The sequence below is a fragment of the Micromys minutus genome, assembly GCF_963924665.1.
Source record: "Micromys minutus genome assembly, chromosome: 13".
Lineage (NCBI taxonomy): Eukaryota > Metazoa > Chordata > Mammalia > Rodentia > Muridae > Micromys > Micromys minutus.
Genome location: NC_137982.1, coordinates 41,879,560 through 41,898,429, shown reverse-complemented (window position 1 = coordinate 41,898,429; position 18,870 = coordinate 41,879,560). Strand labels below are relative to the sequence as shown.

At 44.8% G+C, this 18,870-nt stretch overlaps 1 protein-coding gene across 1 annotated transcript in view; it reads left to right on the top strand.

Annotated features, from left to right (window-relative positions):
- The first annotated feature begins 9,852 nt into the window (after window positions 1–9,852).
- Window positions 9,853–18,870, top strand: part of STK39 (serine/threonine kinase 39) — a 242,257-nt gene continuing 233,239 nt past the window's right edge. The window contains exon 1 of the mRNA XM_080928167.1: window positions 9,853–10,377. Within this exon, the coding sequence (XP_080784293.1) occupies window positions 10,140–10,377 (238 nt within the window). The 5' untranslated portion in view covers window positions 9,853–10,139. The remainder of the gene's footprint in view (window positions 10,378–18,870) is intronic.

The window sequence follows — 18,870 nt, the reverse complement described above, 5'->3', positions numbered from 1 at the left end:
ACAGTTTTTGAAAGTTGCTACCCTGATGGGCTGACTATCCTTAGATTGATAGTGTGGCTATTCTGTATCAAAGTAAGGTTCTTTGGGCTGTCACATTTTAAACTCTGGTATACCACAAACATATAAAATATCTAATTACAAGCTCATCACTGATTATGTACATTTTTAATCCCAGCACTTGAAAGGCAGAGGCAGGTGGATTTTTTCGAGTTCAAGGCCAGTCTTGTCTACAGAGTGAAGTCCATGACAGCCAGGGCTACACAGAGAACCCCTATCTCAAAGAAAGCAGAAAACAAAACAAAACAAAACAAAACAAAAAAAAAAAAAAAAACCCCAGCAAAACAAATCAAACAACGTCTAATGTCTATGTGGAGAATCAGTTATGAGGATTCTGTTTGTCTTTGGCAATGCTAGTGAAGAGGTCAGAGGTTCAGGGGTAGTAAGTGCGCTGTCACTGGGCTACCCCTCCACCACGTTCCCTTACTGCTTTGTTTCTAGTGATGGGATTTCTATGTTGTCTGCACTGGCTTTCAACTCATGGGTTCAAACTTCTTGTTTTCCCCGAAGAATTAGAACCATGAAGGAACAAGTAACTTTGTGTACAGTTAGCACAGAGGAAATGTTTCTTTTTTAGCTAAATAAGTGGATTCGATGCCTGCACAGGCTGCAGGCCACTTCTATCCCATGGGCTGCCCTTCCGGCTTCCATAGCAAGCAAACTATTATTCCCTCCCGTCTGATCTCTGCATGAGCCCTGTGGCTGAGTAGGCATGCTACTCAAAGGCCGGGAATGGCCTTCAGTAAAATGATGTGGGTGCCAGTGTTTCATTTGGCCTGCAAATTGTTATTGTTTTTTTAATTGTAAGATATTTCAAATATACAGGACAGCATGGACAATAATGCAATAAAAACTCACAAACCCACTACGACTGTGTAGACAGTGCTATTGTGATGTCATACTTAACAGATTTTTATTAAAGTCATAAAACATCACAGATGTAACAGAAAGCCCTTGGGTGCCTTCCTTCTCTCTTCCCCTCTTCTCTGGAGCTAACAGCAACTGGATTTAGAGTTTACCAATCTAATCTGTATTTCACTAAATATGTGTTTATTCAAAAGATCGTATTTGACAACATTTTTTAAACGCTCCCTCTACAGCATCAGATTTTTGTACAGCATTTTATTAAGTTGAGCAATTTCAAAACTGGGAAGATTCGTGTAGAATCATTTGTTGGCTTCTCTTGGAACGATGTGAAGACCTGGCATTATTAGACCGGCTTTCTGGCATGACACTGCGTGGTGCTGAGCCAGCATCTTTGGCTTGATTCGGCCTCACCGCTCTCACTGTGTAGACATATGTGCATGCACCTGGACGGCTCCGGCTCCCTGGATGGAGGCCTGGCCCCTGGCTCTCAATCCCCCTCTCTCAGGATTCTTTCCACCCCCAATGTCATTTCTGCTGTCCTCTCCTACGTGTTTAATGTCAGATGCTCACAGCCCTTGATGTGTGTCCAGCTGCCTTACCTGCTGTCAACTGTGCTCCAGTTTCGATTCTTGAAAGATGTTTTTTCCAGCGCTGGAAATATAGCCTGGGCTCTCAGGAGTACCCTCGAGCAGTGACCCTGGCCCATGTTTTTATTTTCTTGCTATTCCCGCAAGTTCTCTTGGGATTACTGACGATTCATTGTTTAAAAACAACAAAACAACAACAACAACAACAACAACAAAAAACCCCAAACAAAAAATTTCCTAGCTGGAGAGATGGCTCAGAAAGAGTGTCCATGCCTTCCAGAGGACCCGGGTTCAAGTCTCAGGACCATGTCAGGCACCAAGACCTATCCTTCCAGCTCCAGAGAATCTGACCTGATCTTTTGGTCTCCCCCCACCCCTGCCCATGCACATCTACAAGATTTTTCTTTTAAAAGCTTCTGGCAGTCAATAGTAAAAGCAATTGTTTGGATTGGCAGCCTGCCTACTCATAATTCTCTGATACAGGGTTTGGTTGTGCGGTCGAGACCCTGCCTTGAGCTCAGAGGCATCTCAAGTAACCAGCAAGATAGGTGACGCTTTTTAATTTCTTATCCAAAAATTATCTCTAGACGTTACTTTCTGTTGGTGTTTTATATTATTCCTGGCATTTATTCAGTCATGGACACATTTTTCCCAATGAGTATGTGACTTGTGGGTTTATTTTTTTTTTTTTAAACTTAAGAGTTATCCGAATATTTTAATAGAGCAGGAACTATGGTTCTGGAAATCCAGACACTGAGTAAGGGGAATCTTATTGGCTCTTTTAATTCCTTGGTTTTTTTTTTTTTGTTTTTTTGTTTTTTTGTTTTTTTGTTTTTTTTTTTTTTTTTTTTTTTTTTTTGACACAAGGTCTTACCCTGTAGCTCTGGCTGACCTAGAACTGATGGTGAAGGCTAGGCTGTCCCAAAATTCTCAGAGTTCTGGAATTAAAGACTTGCACCACAATACCCAACACTCATTTAACCCTTTGGAGTGAGCTGGTTTTGTCTTCTAGTTTCCCAAGGCAGCTAGGAAACAACTTATATTCCCATATAAATTCAGTTCTTAAAGCCACTGAATAAGCAGCGGAGGTCACAACTCAAGGAAGAACATTCCCCTAGAGGATGGATGCTCTGGGCTGTCCCTAGCACTTAACAAAAAAGAGCATCTCTTGTCAGAAGGACATTGTTCAGTTACATTGTGTCTTACCTTATCTCCCTCCTTAGAAGGGATTTCAATCCTTAGCCTACAGGTAACCCATGCTGCCTCTCCTCTCTTGATTGTCAAGTCCAGAAGAAATATAGTGCAAATAGATACCTGTGGTGTCTTTTAGCATATCAAAGCAGTGCTGGCCTGCAGGCTTTCTCAGCTTTACAAGTATATTAGAATCCTTGCTGGCATCCTGGCTCTTCTCACCCTCCCCGTACCCTAAACTTCTTCAGCTCAAGGGCTTCCCTTTCCCCCAGCTTCTCAGTCCTTCAGAACCCTGCCACTTCAGCTATGCACTGTCTTGGTCTCCTCTCTGGTCCCCCTTCTTATTCCCTTCTCTTGGTCCCCTCTCTTGGTCCCCTCTCTTGGTCCCCCCTTCTCTTTGCTTTCCCTCTTTTGTCTTCTTTTCTAGACCCTCCTCTCCTGCACGCCTCATCTCTCTCCCCTCATGTCCCCATGTACTCTGCTGGCCACGGTCCACTTACTACTCTCTGTCCTTGCTCTGGACTCTTCCTGTGCCTCTCCCTCCTATGTACAAGGAAAACCTTAGTTTCAACCATACCTTGGAGTGGTCATGCCCACACTTTATACAAGGACCAGCTGAGATCCTTGCAGAGAATCCAGAGAAGTAAAGACAGACAAATGTTCAATCAAGGTCATCAAATACTGTGTGTATGTGTAAATAGTTTTGAATGGAGAAGAACTAAAGGCCTTGGATGTCTTCAGCATTTGGAAGATTCCAAAGATTCGAAAAGGATGAGCCAGATGGCTTCAGAAAGCATTGTTTTATACCTAATGTATGGGCTCCTGTTTGAGATTCTTCATGAAGAGAGCAGTGGGCAATCAAAGTCTCTCCCATTACATTCTGATGTTATTTTCTGCATAGGATGATGAGGCATTAGGCGATGACATCACACAAGCAATATTTATGTCCCATTCGTGTACTTCAGTCAGCTACAAATGCCCTTGCCAATGGGTAGAGCTGACAAGGCTTTTAGGGAGCTTGCTATTCTAGAGCCTAAATTATGCTCAGAAACTTCTGTAATTAATGAGGCAGCATTGATTGTCACCTGAGCAATTTTGTGTATAAGATAAAAACCAATAGAACGTTAGTATCGAGAGCTCTTTGGAAAATGAGTGAGTAAGAGCACATGCCTTGAAGCTATATTCACATACACTTATTTTCATAAATTGGGGTGATAAATTGAAAGGGCAATGTCTTTGTAATAAATCAATGTAAAATAGGTTTAAGCCTCTTTGCATTTATTACTAGGAAACAAGTATTCTGACATCTTAACACTATACTGCATTATACCTGAAAAATTAAATAAAACCTGCTTTGGACTTTGTGTCAAAGTCAGCAACAGGTTGCCCGTGGAAAGCACATCACACATCTGTCTGTAACTTGTTGTTTGTACTAATTAATTAATTAATTAATTAATTAATTAACTCTATGTGACTGGTCTCACTGTATAGCCCAGACTTGCCTCTTGCTTCAGCCCCACAAGTCCTGGGATTACAGGTGTGCACCGATGTGCTTAGTTCTCATGTATTCATACATTCACGATTATAATCAGGTGAACACTGATACCCCGGGAGTCACTAAAATGCTGTGTTCATAGTTTTGGTTTTTTTCTATTGAAAATGATACTAAATGCCTAGGAATATGGCTTAGGGGTAGAGCACAAAATCAACACAGTGATTCAAACTTTAACTATAGATAGATGGAAGGAAAGACAGACAGACAGACAGATAGATAGATAGAAGAGATAGAAGAGATAAAAGGAAAGATAGATAGATAGAAGAGATAGAAGAGATAGAAGGAAAGATAGATAGATAGATAGATACATACATACATACATAGAACAGATAGAAGGAAAGATAGATAGATAGATAGATAGATAGATAAAAGAGATAGAAGGAAAGATAGATGGATGATAGATAGATAGATAGATAGAAGAGATAGAAAAAAGATAGATGGATGATAGATAGATTAGATAGATAGATAGATAGATAGATAGAAGAGATAGATAGGTAGATAGATAGATAGATAGATAGATAGATAGATAGATAGATAGATGGATGGATGGATGGAAAGATAGAGAGATGGAAAAAAGGAAAGAAAAAAAGGAGAGAGAGAGAGAGAGAGAGAGAGAGAGAGACTAGAAACAAGTCTGGAAAGTCTGGGCTTTGTTAAAGTGCTGGTTCTAAAAGTGGTGGTTTTCATTTGCACAGACCCCTAAAGCCAGCCCAATGAAAATACAGTTGGTTCAATGTCCATCCTGTAGTGATTTCCTCTGAGTGGAAGAGAGAAGGGAGGAAGGCAAAGAAGGCTGAGGAAACAGAGTCCCAGAGGTCTAGAAAGTCACAAGACTCGAGGCTGAATTATATATTGGCTCTAGGCAAAGAGGTTGTCTTTCATGATGAGAGAGCTCTTGATTACCATACATATTTCTAAAATGTTATGTAAATTGCATTGAGGACTCTTGATTATCAGACATATTACTAAAATATTATGTAAAATGTGTTGTGCAATGTGTTGTTTTTCTAATGTACTTGGGCAATTTGACCTTTAAAGTTTTGTTTTGGGGGCTAGAGAGATGGCTCAGTGATTAAGAGCACTGACTGCCCTTCCAGAGGTCCTGAGTTCAATTCCCAGCAACCACATGGTGGCTCACAACCACTTGTAATGAGATCTGATGCCCTCTTCTGGTGTGTCTGTAGGCCGCTACAGTGTGCTTACATATATAATAAAGTTTTCTTATACAGCCCAGGCTGGTCTCATATGTCATCTACCCTCTCTTCAGTTGTGGCTCATGCCCACATTTCGTTAAGTTGATTACAGCCATGGCTTTGCCGTAGTCTTTCCACTGCTGCCAGCCGTCTCGTCTGAACCTTCCCTGATGCAGGCTCATCCTGATGCTTAAAAGATCGTTTGGGAAGCAGGGTCGCTGTGCAGCCACCGCAGGTCTCCAGTTCTCCATCCTCTGGCCCGGGCTGCAGGAATAGCTGAGATCACCCATTGCTGTACCATACCATGGCTGCTTCAAAATTCTTCCAGAGCCGGAGAGTGTCATAGGTCCTTAGGCTTGACCCATGTTACTGCAAATAAAACGCCAGCGTGAACCTGAAGAATATAGAAACATCACTGTCATTTCCCTAACGTTTACTGTGTCCTGGGTGCCAGATGCCGTTTTGGGCCTAGATACCCACCAACATATGAAAAGGACAAAAGTTCCTATCCCTTGGGAACTTAGCTTTGATATAACTATCAATGAAAGTGTCTATTTCAACCCTATAGATTTTACTAGAATCTTGGGAGATATAATAGTATTGATGGTAGTATTTTTTTTCTAAATATCCACTTTGTGTCAGTCATTATGCAAACCATACCTCAAAAGGTCACACAGAAGCTTTACCTAGGCTGACCCTACAAAGGGGACGGAGACTCGGATAGTCACGTATCTTCCTCAATTGGAGATTCGAATAATTGTAGGAGAAATTTGAATTGAACGCAACTTGTCAAGGCTTAGGCTTGACATTATCCATCCTCTTCTATCAATAGTGACTAAATTCATAGATGCCATTTGCAAATAGATAAGCATTGTAGCATGCATATTCTTGGTTTCTATAAGGAGTGGGACAATGTCTGGAGACAGTTTTGATAATCATAGCAAGGATGTTATAGATGAGTCAAGACCAGAATGCCTTGACCTGCTCGCCCAAATATGGGCATCAGGAAATTGTGTTTCCTGTGAAAACTTAATTTCTGTCCTATAGCTATTTCCTTCTAGTTCCTCAGTTAGGGCTTGGAGTATAGCAGATATTATGGAAAATGAATACTACACACACACACACACACACACACACACACACACACTGACATACACATATACACACATACACACACATACACACAAACATACATACATATATACATACACACAGACACACATACACACACAAACATACACACACATATACACACACAGACACACACATATGCACACACAGACACATACATACACATATACATACACACATATACACAAACATACATACACATATACATACACACATATACACAAACATACATACACATATACATATACACATATACACAAATATACACACAAACATATACACACAGACACATACACACACATACATACACACATATACACAAACATATACACAAATATACACACAAACATACACACACATATACACACACAGACACATACACACATACATACACATGTACATACACACATATACACACAGACACACACATGCACACACATAACAAACATACACACACAGACACACATATAACACATACATACATACAGACACACACAGACACACAGACAGACAGACAGACAGACACACACACACACACACACACGCACACAGCTTGTGGTGAAGGGTGGAGAGGGCAAGCACAGGTAGAAACACATGGGCTTTGAGGATTTCTTTCTTTTTCAAACAAGGTCTCCCTTCTATAACCCAGGCTGACTTCACACTGTCCCTTTCTGCCTTAGCCTTCCAAGTGCTGAGATTACAGGTGTGCACTGTACGTCACTTTTCTCAGGTCTCTTTTATAGGGACCTTCATCTTATGAACAAGGATCTCTTTATACAGAGAGACATCTGCTCATCTCTCCAGAAGTTGTTCCCACCTTCCCCAGGAGAACTTTAATGGGGAAGGGGAAAAAAAATCAAATAAAAATAGCCCGAATTTTATCAGATGAATTTATATTTTCACTTTCAGTCCATGGACTGAGATTATGAATGCCAAGGAAGTTTAGGGGACATCTGAGTCAAATATGGAGTGGCTGAGACAAGTCACAGGCTTGGATCAGACACAGGTCATTTCATTTCCCACAAAGAACGACTGTTCTTCATCACAGACCAGGTGTTTGTCTCCTCTGGGTGGCATCGTCCCTAATGGTAGCCAGAAGGACAACATGCAGGAGTGTATGGCGAAGCCACTCCTTCCTCAGGCTTATATATAAAGAAGAGAGCATTGCTTTCGTAAGTGATACAGAAAAGTGGGATTGGGTCTGCAAGTTAATGCTTCCATTAACAAGAGGGAGCCTAGTCCTTGCACTTGACACTTGGAAGTGTTGATATTTAAGAGGCATTCACTTTTCCCTGGAAATTGATCACTATGTTCACATTGTGTTTCTGGTCAAGGGCGCCATTAAAATACTAACAAGGTTTATTTCAATATACAGATGATTCATTCATTCAGAGACTTGAAAACAAGAAGAGAAAGGTCGATGTTTTCTCTTTCTATTTGCCCCACTCTATACCCTGGCAACTTCAGCAAGGCTTCATGCTGAAGATAATTTTGGTTTTTAAAGGTTCCTTTCCTGGCCAGAATGCTGGAGCTCCCAGTCTTAGGTTGAAGCCCAGTCTTCAGTCCAAAAGCACAAACAGCCTCCAGCTCATGAGGATTCTTACAAGTGGCTTCCCTGGTAGTCATTCAGAAAGTGGTCAGCTGGGGACAGATATCTGGCCTCCGTGTAGAGAACAGTTGTTCTCTGTGGGAAACTAAGTGGTCTGGGTATGTGTCGAATCTGTGAATCACATTTTCCTACCATGTCTTAAAGGTTTTCCTGACCTTCACAGTCCCATTTTATGACCGAAAGTCAAGATAGAACTTCGGATGACAACGTGGAGAAATGCTTGTTTAATTTTTTTTCTATTTTCCTTTCAAAACAACCCTTAAAAGTTCTTTGGATAGAATGGAAACAGCTCATGGACAGGTAACCCATGTGTTGGGATAAAGAGCCCCCCTCCCCCGTTCATAGGAGACCTAGAGCTTGTTTATGAAGTAGTCTATTTCTTGACAGAAATTAAAATAAATATACAGGCTTCTTAAAAATAGTATATCTGCACAAAAGGAAGGGCACATTCTTAGTTCATCCTACATTTTAGCTCCCCTAGCAAGTCATGCTAGTTGCTAATTTATCCTGTCTGTCCCACAGTGTCCTAAGGGGTTAAGTAAACAGTTACCATCGCTGTTTTTGCTAGATAACTGGTTTTTCTCCTAGCAAATGTCTACATTTCAATTCTGAATTATCTTTTAAAGAGTTCAAGGAGATTTTTATCCCTTTAAGAGTGTCTGGCTTTCAAGTGCTTTGTTCTTTCTCAAGCCTGGCTGTATCAGGAGAACCAGCCAGCCTAATGTCAGCCACATAACCAATAGTTCTACTGAGTCACAGGATCGTTCCAGCCCGAGACAAGAATCTTTTAATAGTGGTCACCTCTGTGAGGGATGAGAGTTGAACATTCAGATGTGACACCTGCAATTAGAAAGATCTCTGGTTTTGCCACAGCTATTTTAAAGATGAGGTAATTTGGGGAGTGTTGAAAAAGCAGCATTTATTTAAAACTTTCCATTGCACTTAATTTATGCCCCAGTAGGGTCATTGTGTTCTGTTAAAGAAACTTGCTGTCTGACCTTAGGATCTTAAAGGGTTAATGTGACTGTTTATGTATTCATTTGTACTTGGTATCGAACCAAGGACCTTAAGTGTGTATTAGGCTGGCAATTTACCACTGAGCATGGGTTTAAGCTCATAAAAGGTGCTGGGGGGTGGGTGCGTGGGTAAAATAGCGTGCTAGGCCAGCGCTCTGTTTCTGACTGACACTCCTTTCTCCTCTCCACTTGTAACTTCACTGCCCCTGACACCCCCTTCCTGGGATCCAAGTGGCTTTGAACAAAAGAGAAAGCCAGAGATTTATGGAGTCCGGTTTCATTTCAGAGCAGCACGGGCGATTACATTAGGCAAGGTGTGAAAGGGCCCCTGCCAGGTAAAGCACCGGAAAGTTACAAGTTGGGTTATTTTTTAACCGGCGTCCTACAAAACCGACTCCATGTAGGTGTCTCACTCGCTAACTCGGAAAAAGAACTCCGGCTTCTTTTAGCTCGGGGAGAGTTAGCAGGCCGAGAGCCGGGCAGCCGTTCAACGACCCCGCCCTCGGAGTCCCAGGGGGGCTTCTTCTGGAGAGTGCGATTGTCTAGGGCGGAGGCGCGGCAGGGTGGGGGGGGAGCGGGACGAGCCCCGAAAGCACCCCAGAAGCCGCCCGGCTTTCAGCGCGTGGAAACTTCCCTGGCGGCGAGCAGGGCGGGAGGGGGTGGCGGTTCCCCCCCAGCGCCGAGAGCACCGCGCGCGCGAGGATCGGGGCGCGCGGCGGCCGCCGCCTCCTCCCGTCCCCGCCTCCGCGGCGCAGCCTCCTCCCTCCGCCCCGCTCGGCCTCCGGCTCCCTCCCCTCGTGGCAGGCTCCGGCGGCAGCGGCGGACCGGGAGGGCGTGCGCCGGCCGAGAGGTGTGGGCGACGAGGCTAGGGAAGTTTCAAGTGGAAGGTCGTCCGCCGGCCGGCGCGTCCCCTCACTCTCCTCCCGCAGCATCATGGCGGAGCCGAGCGGCTCGCCCGTGCACGTCCAGCTTCCCCAGCAGGCGGCCCCGGTGACAGCGGCAGCGGCGGCGGCCCCTGCGGCCGCGACATCAGCACCGGCCCCGGCCTCGGCTCCGGCGGCGCCCGCAGCTCCGGCCCCGGCTCCAGCTGCGGCTCCGGCCCCGGCCCCGGCAGCTCCGGCGGTCGGCTGGCCCATCTGCAGGGACGCGTACGAGCTCCAGGAGGTTATCGGTCAGTGCGGAGGGTGCTGCGGGGCCGGCCCAAGGCCGGGCGCCGAGACTGGGCGGGAGTGGGTGCGGGATGCGGTTCTCCAGCCTGCCTGCAAGCCCAGAGGCGGAGCGGCTGGCTTCGGGGCCTACCGGCTTCAACAGTTATTTTATTGTCTTTTTTTTTTTTTTAATTTTTAATTTGTCCCTTCCTTCCCTGAGCGCGGCTGCTGCAGGAGGTGGCGCGGCGGATGTGACTCGCACTGCAGACGAGCTGCAGGCTGCAAACTTTTATCTCCCGGATCGCCGGGGTGGCGGAGCTGGAACCCAGTAACGCCGCATCCTCCCCACACCACCCCCCCCCAAGCCCTGGGGCCGCGGCTCGTGGCTGGTGACCACGCGGATGGGCTGCCTGGGCGGGGTGGGGGATGCGGGGGCGCCGCCCTGGGTTTCCGCGCCCCCGCGCCGCGCCGGGTGAAACGCGTCCTGGGAGACCCTGCGGGCACAGCCGCGCCTGTGCCTTCTGCCGTGACCTCTCGGTGGGTAGCCCCAGCCACGTAGTAGTGGCAGAGGCCCAGGCGCCTGCCCAGACCTGGGAGGATGCTGGCCTTCTTCTGACAGCCGTCTCCTGCTCGCCCTGCAACCCGGCTCTGCGCGCGGTGCGCCCGGGTACCTGCCTCCCTCCTTGCGGACGCGCCGCCTGCTGCCAGCCCCAGGGCCGGTGAGCGGGAGCGCTGGCCTCCTGCCCTGCGCCCGGCGGATCTGCTGGGGTGAAACTCGAGGCTGTCCATGATCCGCGCCCAACCTTTCGGTGTCTCCTAGGCAGCTCTCTACTATCGTCTTATCTTACATTTTTAAATGCCTGGCAAAGTCGAAAGGCAAGCAGCCCGCGTTACTTTTCTTTGAGGCTAGCACGTGAAGGGCCAGGATATTTGTGGTGTCCTCTAGCTTAGAACCTTACCTAGAGGTTCATTCAGCTAAAAGTTTTGTCCCTGCGCGATGCTGCCAGGCAACGTGGGCCCCATCACGTTGTCTTGATATTTAAAGATGGGGGAAAAAAAGATCCGCATTATCTTTTTCATTTAAAAAGGATTTTTCTGTTTCCCCCTTGAACAATTATATAATTAATAAAATTTCACCAGGCGCTCTAAGGAACCCCTTTTATGTCCTGTGGGAATGAGACTGCCAGAAATGCATATACACACATACATGTATGTATGTATGCATATATGTATGTATGTATACATATATGTGTTTGATTTGCAGAAGTGTGTATGCGTACTAATTATGTACTTTAGTGTGCAAAGGCTATATATAGTCTTTATAGGCATTTGTAGACAAAATTCTCCTAGTATCTTTCCTAACTTTTAGCTAAAGTCTGTTGAGGGATGAATCTTCAAGTTACTGTCAGGATTTAATAACCCCAGGAGCTCTCAAAGTCCAGAGCCCTCCGTGAAAACTATTTTAGCCTGGCATATAAGGCTGTTCACTCTGAACTTGTATGCTGCTCTGTGAGTTCTCACATGTTCACAGTGATTGCTGATTGCTGTCTTTGCAGGCTCTCCCCTTTGAAGGCGCACCATGCGCGGGCACACACACACACACACACACACACACACACACACACACATACATAATACATGTATGTTGATGTTGAAGACTGAACTAGGGACCTTTGCCTGGCCAGTCTTGCTCAGCTTCCAAGGCCCAAGTGAGCATCTTCTGAGAAGCTGGACATAGTTTGCTGGCTCCTTCTGACCCCTTCTTTATATACTCTGTTGTCCCTCACCTCAGAGTTATTGATTGCTCTTCAAGGTCTTGGGGCCTTCTAGGTTCTGTGCGTGTGCTGGCAATGCAGGGATGATTAGGTCATGTTCTTACCCTTAAGGACTTGATGAGTTAGGAGACAAGGAGGAATGATCCTATAGGATGTGCTGAGTGCGTGCTCAGAGGAGGAAATGGATACTCTGCAGGGGGTGGGGTGGGAGCTGGGGGAGGGGTGGGGGATGGGGAGACACTGATCCACCACACCGTTTTCCTTAGGACCCAGAACAATTCACATACAACTCATTTATATTCTTGGGTTAGGGTTAAAATGTAAGCCTCGACTTTGAGAACAATATTTCGGGCTGGTCTCTTTTTGTGAGTTAAGGAGTAAAATCTTTTTAGTTTAAGTAGGATTAATTACAAGGCCTTCTCTGCTGTGGTAACAATGTTGATTATGGTTGGTTGATTTTTTTTTTTTTTTTTTTTAGTGAAGAAGAAAGAAAAGGGGTATTGACCTAGGGGATTCAAGAACAGAAGGAGCTGCTTATTTCATCTGTTCAGCTTTTCTATGATTTATACTTATCTCATATTTTCCCAACCCCAGAGATGGGTATTTGGAAACCCTAATTATGGACAAATGGCTGGAATAGGTTTTTTGTTTGTTTGTTTGTTTTTTTAACAGGGCTTAAAGTTTCCACTGAGCCTTTCATGCCAGTTGAGTGATTCAGAGCGAACTTTGCCTTAAACATGCTGTTCAAGACGTTAGCAATACAAATACTCAACCAGTTTGAAGTCAATGCCAGTCACCAGCCAGAGCCTCTCCCATACAGCAGGTGTCCTGTGATGTGACTCCAGCAGTGAGAACCACAACCAGCAGGAGGCTCAGATGTGTCCACGTGGCACAGTCACAGGCACCTTCTCTTCTGCTTCCTTCTGGACACAGGACAGGGCCCTGGGATTAAGGACAGGCTAAGCTTTCTAAAACCCAAACAGACCAGGTCCAGTTATTTGAGTTCTTCTGTTTTAGAAAAACAAACACAGGATTTTTCAAGTCTAAAAATAAAGTTTGCCTTTGTCGAGCTGCTGGTTCTGTTGTAAAAGCAACAGAGAAACCATAATGCTATTAGGAGTAATCTGGTTCAGAAGTTTAGGCATGACCTAGAAATAATGTCAGGTCTGCCGGATGGAGCTTTCTAATCAAACAGGGACCACACATGGGGTTATTGAGTTCCCATGCTCAGGGCATTTCAGATGTTTGTGGGTTCTGCACACATAACTGTTCTTTGGGGGAGATTTCAGATTCTCTTCATCATCTCTAGTTTTACTTAACTGACCTCACCTGTGGAGTCCTTTCCCAGAAGCATAAGGTCACCTAAGCTCTGCCAGTTGAAAACTGAGTTTGTTGGCAGTATTACTAGGAGCTCCTTGACTCTTTAAACAAAGAATAAAAGATGAGTTATGTAAACATTGACTCGGGCACCCGCAATAGAATGGACAGCCCCGTGAGCGTCTCTCCTTGGACGAGGTCTATCTTGGTGGTGTCAGTTTCCGACTTTGAATCAGGTAATTCCAGAAGTGCTCTATCTCCCCTCATTTTCCACCTAGACATGATAAACAGACCCACTCCTTCTGAATGTTTGGATCTTCCTCTCTCTCTCTCTCTCTAGAAAAGTCTTTCTCTATGTAAATTTTGCATTTGATTTCTCCATGTTACTTGACCTTATCTTCTTTCCCCGTGGTGGTCATTTGGAGTGATCCCACAGGAATACTTATCTGCCTTCTTAGGCAACAGAAAATCTAGCCTGATCTGAAGAGGGGACCCTCTGCTCATCCGGTTGTTTCTCCTGAGGCTCTGTAGATATGTCCAGGTCCACGAGCCTTTCCCAATACCCAGGTGACAGGGCTGGTGGTCCCTTAAAGGGACATCAGCCTCTCCCAAGTTGAGACCTGCAAATAGTGTAAGTCACTCTCAGAGCTTCTGGGACGTTCCAGGGTCTGCGGATTAGCACTTGGGTTGTGACGGCCTAGAGGTAGTTTGAGGATAGTGGATGGTTGTGCTGGACAGTCCTTGGGGGAGCTGGAGTTCTGATCTCCTGGCCTTTATGCCAACAACCTTGGTGTTTTCCTTTGACTTCACTTGGTTTCTTTCCTCCATGTTCCTCTTTCCTTCCCTCCCTTCTGTCTTTTCCTCCTTCCCTCCCCCTCTTCCTCCTCCCTCTTCCCTTTCTTCCTGTAGCAGAGTCCTGAGATAACTTGGTTGAAGATAGGGCTTTGGTTTTTAGTCACCTAACTTTTGAAAATATAAACAGGAAAAGCGGCACACAGGGCCTCACTGTGAAGCTGTGGGTAGACATTTTTGCCACTTTAGCTTGTGGAGTACGTATGTGGCCTGACAGAGGGGCACTCGTCTGTGAGCTTTCAAGTCCAGCCTTCAGCCATTTTTTCCCCCCAATTGTGCAGTTCAGTGGTATTGACTGTGTTCCCAACAAGCGTGTTCTTTTAACTCTGCCTTGTCTTTCCGGCTTATCTTACAGTACATTTTGGATGGTGTTTAAAATACATGTCAGCCGTGATGGCTCTAGAGTCAGAAACTCTGGTCTGTTTGTTTCCAGTTCTGTCATCGTTGTCTGTGGTAGTTGTGACCAGTTACTTTTGAGTTGTGGGAAATTTGTTAGCATTTGTTCTAACAAATGACTTAGATGCGTCTGCACTCCATTTCCACATTGGCAGCCTGAGCAAAGTAGGTTTGTGAAAGTGTAAAGCACTTAGAACAGTGCTTGGCACTGGACACACTCAATTAGTCTTAGCTGTAACTTCTGTAAACCTCAATTGCTAATCTGATTTGAGTTATCAGGACAGAACACAGTCCTGGCTTTTCAAGCCTTTGAAGTGGCTGTAAGAGGTAAGTCTGCTTGCTTTCTGCCAAGGGGGAACGCAAAGAGGTGACCTCAGACCTCAGGCCTCTTTGGAAATCATCAGGAAGGTGGCATGCAAGGGAAGAAAGGCAGAAGCCCAGGTAGGCTGGCTTCACCTAGGCCTAGGCAACCCCACACCCTGGAGACTTCATGGAGGAACCTGGAGAGACCTGTAGAGCTCCTGGCGATTTGGACAGCATGGGGTTTAGGTGCCAGATGGCTCTTTGACAAGAGGTGAGAACATCCTGTGGGAAGGTTGCCTGGAGGAACAGCCCATAATGGAAGAACTCTGAGGGCAACCTGCTCCTAGTGCACTTTTGTTCTGCCTCTGAGTCTGCCATGCTGGCTGGAAATGCTGCTGACTTACAGAAATACTCACTGCATCTCAGTGACTGGGAGAACCTGACCCTTTATATTAAGATAAAGTCATCTCTGCAGTTAACTCCCTTCCCTCCCTCAGCTTAGAAAGATTGTGAAATTGTTCTTGCCTCTCTGTTTTGTGGTGCTGGAGTTTGTACCCTGGGCCTGCCTTGTGCATGTATGGCAGATTCTCCACAACTGATCTATAGCTCTATACCTCTTTGTTTGTGGTGGTGTGAGTGTTTTTAAAACTCCTAGCTAGACCCTTACATGCTCTAGGCTGTTCCTGAGCTCACCCAGGTAGCTGAGGATGACTTTGAATTCCCAACTCTCCTGCTCCTGCTTTCCAAGGGCTGGGATTACAGGCTGGCTCACCATGTTCAACTTTCCTTGTCTTTCCTGTACCCTCCTCCTCTCTGCTCCTTTCTCTCTGTCCTCGTGTTCACAGCAAAGCTGATTGGAGGAGTCTCCCACTTACTCTTTGCCTACTGTAATCTGGCTTCTGGTCTTTCTCAAAAATCAAGCTGTGCTTTCTAAACTTGCCTTTGTCCATCTGTGGACAGCAGCCTTGGGCACTTCCTTTGCAGGCAAGCCTGGTCCCGTTTATTTTTATTTTTATTTTTATTTTGCAATCTGAATAGGTCATGACCTAGGTTTCCATTTCTGCCTCACGTATGTGGTATTTTCTGTTTCCCTTGTCTGCTGCCATTCTGTCTGCATCTCCATGGCTGACCCAGAAATGCCAAGGACCCCTGACTTTGAGCTAGTATTTAGATGACCTTTCCTCTTTTGTGGCACTGGGGCTCATGCCCATAACCTCCCACTGCTCAGGAGTTACACCCCCAGCCACACTCCCAGTTCTTCTCCATTCCTACTCTTGTTCCTTCTCCATTTGAAAACCCCCAAGAGCAAACCATGCTGATTATGCTACTTTTCTACCCTAATGAGGCTCCCACATCTGGAACGTCACCACATCAATCAGAAATACATACATATATACACACATATACATATGTATATAATCTCACACATGCGCACACACATAAATATGTATATATATAATTTATACATAGTGTTGTAGACACATATTTATACTTTATACACTGTTATAAATATATATAATTTGAAGATATGAATATAATATGTTCATAACACACACACACACACACATATATATATTTTGTAGGTGTGTCTGTCTGTCTGTCTCTATTTTTATCCCTACAGGTTTAAAGTCCCTATCAGTGCTTTTGGAGATTATTGTAATAATGTACTAATCTTCGTTTTCGTTTCTAGCTCTAGTATGCTGCGTTACCACAGTTGATACTGCTCTGTCAGAATGTCTGTAGCGTTGCTCCCGGGCTCGCTGCTAGACCAGAATGTCTAACTGTCCCCAGGTTCACACACCCTTTACCTGCCCTTGGTCATCCTCAAGGCTCCCTCTAAGATCAGTCTGTAAGGCCTCTCGCTTCCCTTTCTCTCCCTGCCTCCCCATTTCCATCTACAGGATGGTGTCTGCAGCCTGGGAGGAACCTTGCACAGCTGTGGAAATGCTTCCTCCCTCGCCTCTGCTGGGACGCCTTCTTCTGTTTGGAACACTGTGTCTATGTACCATTAGTTTTGTGTTTCTTCTTTTTAGTTTTCTTCTCCTGCAGTACAGCATGCACATTGAAAGTGTACCTGTGAAGTGAACACACTCAAAAGATGTGCATGTGTAAAGCTACACGTATGTTGGTGCATGTCCTTACATTAAATAAGCATGTGTGCTTAGCAGTGTGTTGTTCTCATGCATTTGGGTGCTTTTGAAGAAAGGTTCCTCTTGACAGAAACAGTCTGCCCTTAGCTCTTCTGCCTCACCCCACGCTGGTCCTGTTTAGTCTTTCACTTGCTTGCCCTAGGAAGGAGTGTTCTTCCTGGCCTTGAGTGGCCAGAGATTCTTATTTCTCTGCCTCACACTTCATATGCAGCACTTGCTTTGTTTTCTGGATGCCAGCCTGAATTGTGGAGACATCTGAGTTGGCCTTCTCTGACCCACCTCTGATGATTCTTGCTCAGTTAGTTGACCTTGGGCCAATCAGCGCTTCCACCTGCCTGTGCTGGGTTGCAGGGGGAGTCTCCCCCTCCCTGATTTATGGAACCTAGAAGTGGCCCTTGTGGGCTAGAGGCTTGAGACCTGCCTGCTGTGGTTCTCCACCATGTGCCCGATGGTAGGGGGAGTAAGGGTGTCCTGCTCGCTTCTCTTGGGAGCCCAGTACTTCCTTCCTTCACCGAATACAATGGTGATGTGATCTCTTGCTGTTCACGTGTTTAACTATAACCCTTACCTTGAAGTTCTTTGGCGTTGCTTACTGCATAGAAATCAGAAATGCTGGCGGTCTGAGTCAGATGAAATACAAGAGCAGAATTGCAAGGCAGCGAGACTCCGGGTTAGTGATGTAGGCAGGAGCCCCACTCTTACAAAACTGCAGTGGACAGAGATGATGGGAGGGGAGGGGAGAGGGAGTGGTGCAGGCTGACTGCAGAGCTCGGCTTGGTTTCTAAGTCAGAGTTGATTGAATGCGTGTTGGAACTATTCTGTGTGCATCTTTTGGGAAAGATTTCTTTTTTCATTTAAGTAGAGTTCCTCAAGTCATAGGGGCTTTAACGTTTTCTTTCGGGACAGTTCTGTTTAAGTTATACCAGACAGTTCCAAGACGCTTGAGGAGGAACAAGCATTCTAAGGTTTCTTTGTTTCTTCTTTTATTTCCAAATCTGCTATTCACTGGTGGAATTTATGATACTAGAGAAGAAGTCAGTGTATTAATTAAAAAGGCATCTCAGACTTGGCTTAACTGGAAAGCAGAAAGAAGAGAAAATAGGCCTCTCAGACAGTAGGTTGGCAAGGCTTCCTTTCTAGAAGTGATTGAAACACACATTGGAATCCAATATGAGTAAAGGCTGAAACATTTCAAGTTTCTTCTCATTTGCCAAACAGTATTTGAGAATAAATTCTGCCATAGCTGGAAGAAATGTCTTGGGCACCGAAGGAAGTAGGTGATTGATCCTCTAACCTCATTGTGTGTTTTTGTGTGTGTATATGTGTGTATATATATATATATATATATATATATATATATATATATATATATATGTATATATATATATACACACACACACACATAGGATAGATATACTATATATGCACATATGTATATATAATATATAGGATATTATATATATATATATATATATATATATATATATATATAAACAATGTCATTTAAGATGGAACTCATAGACCTCAACAAACATTTTATCTCCATGCTCTGAGGTAATTTTACAACTTCCTGAAGCCTAAAATTAGGAGTACACATGTGTGAAGCTATAGTCTCAGGTAAAATGTAAAACGTGGTGACATAAAACTTGGTGACAGTTTTGAGGTTTTTAGGTTCCCACTTGAGTTTCTGTTGGAACCCTTTGCTAGAAAAACTGGTTGGAAG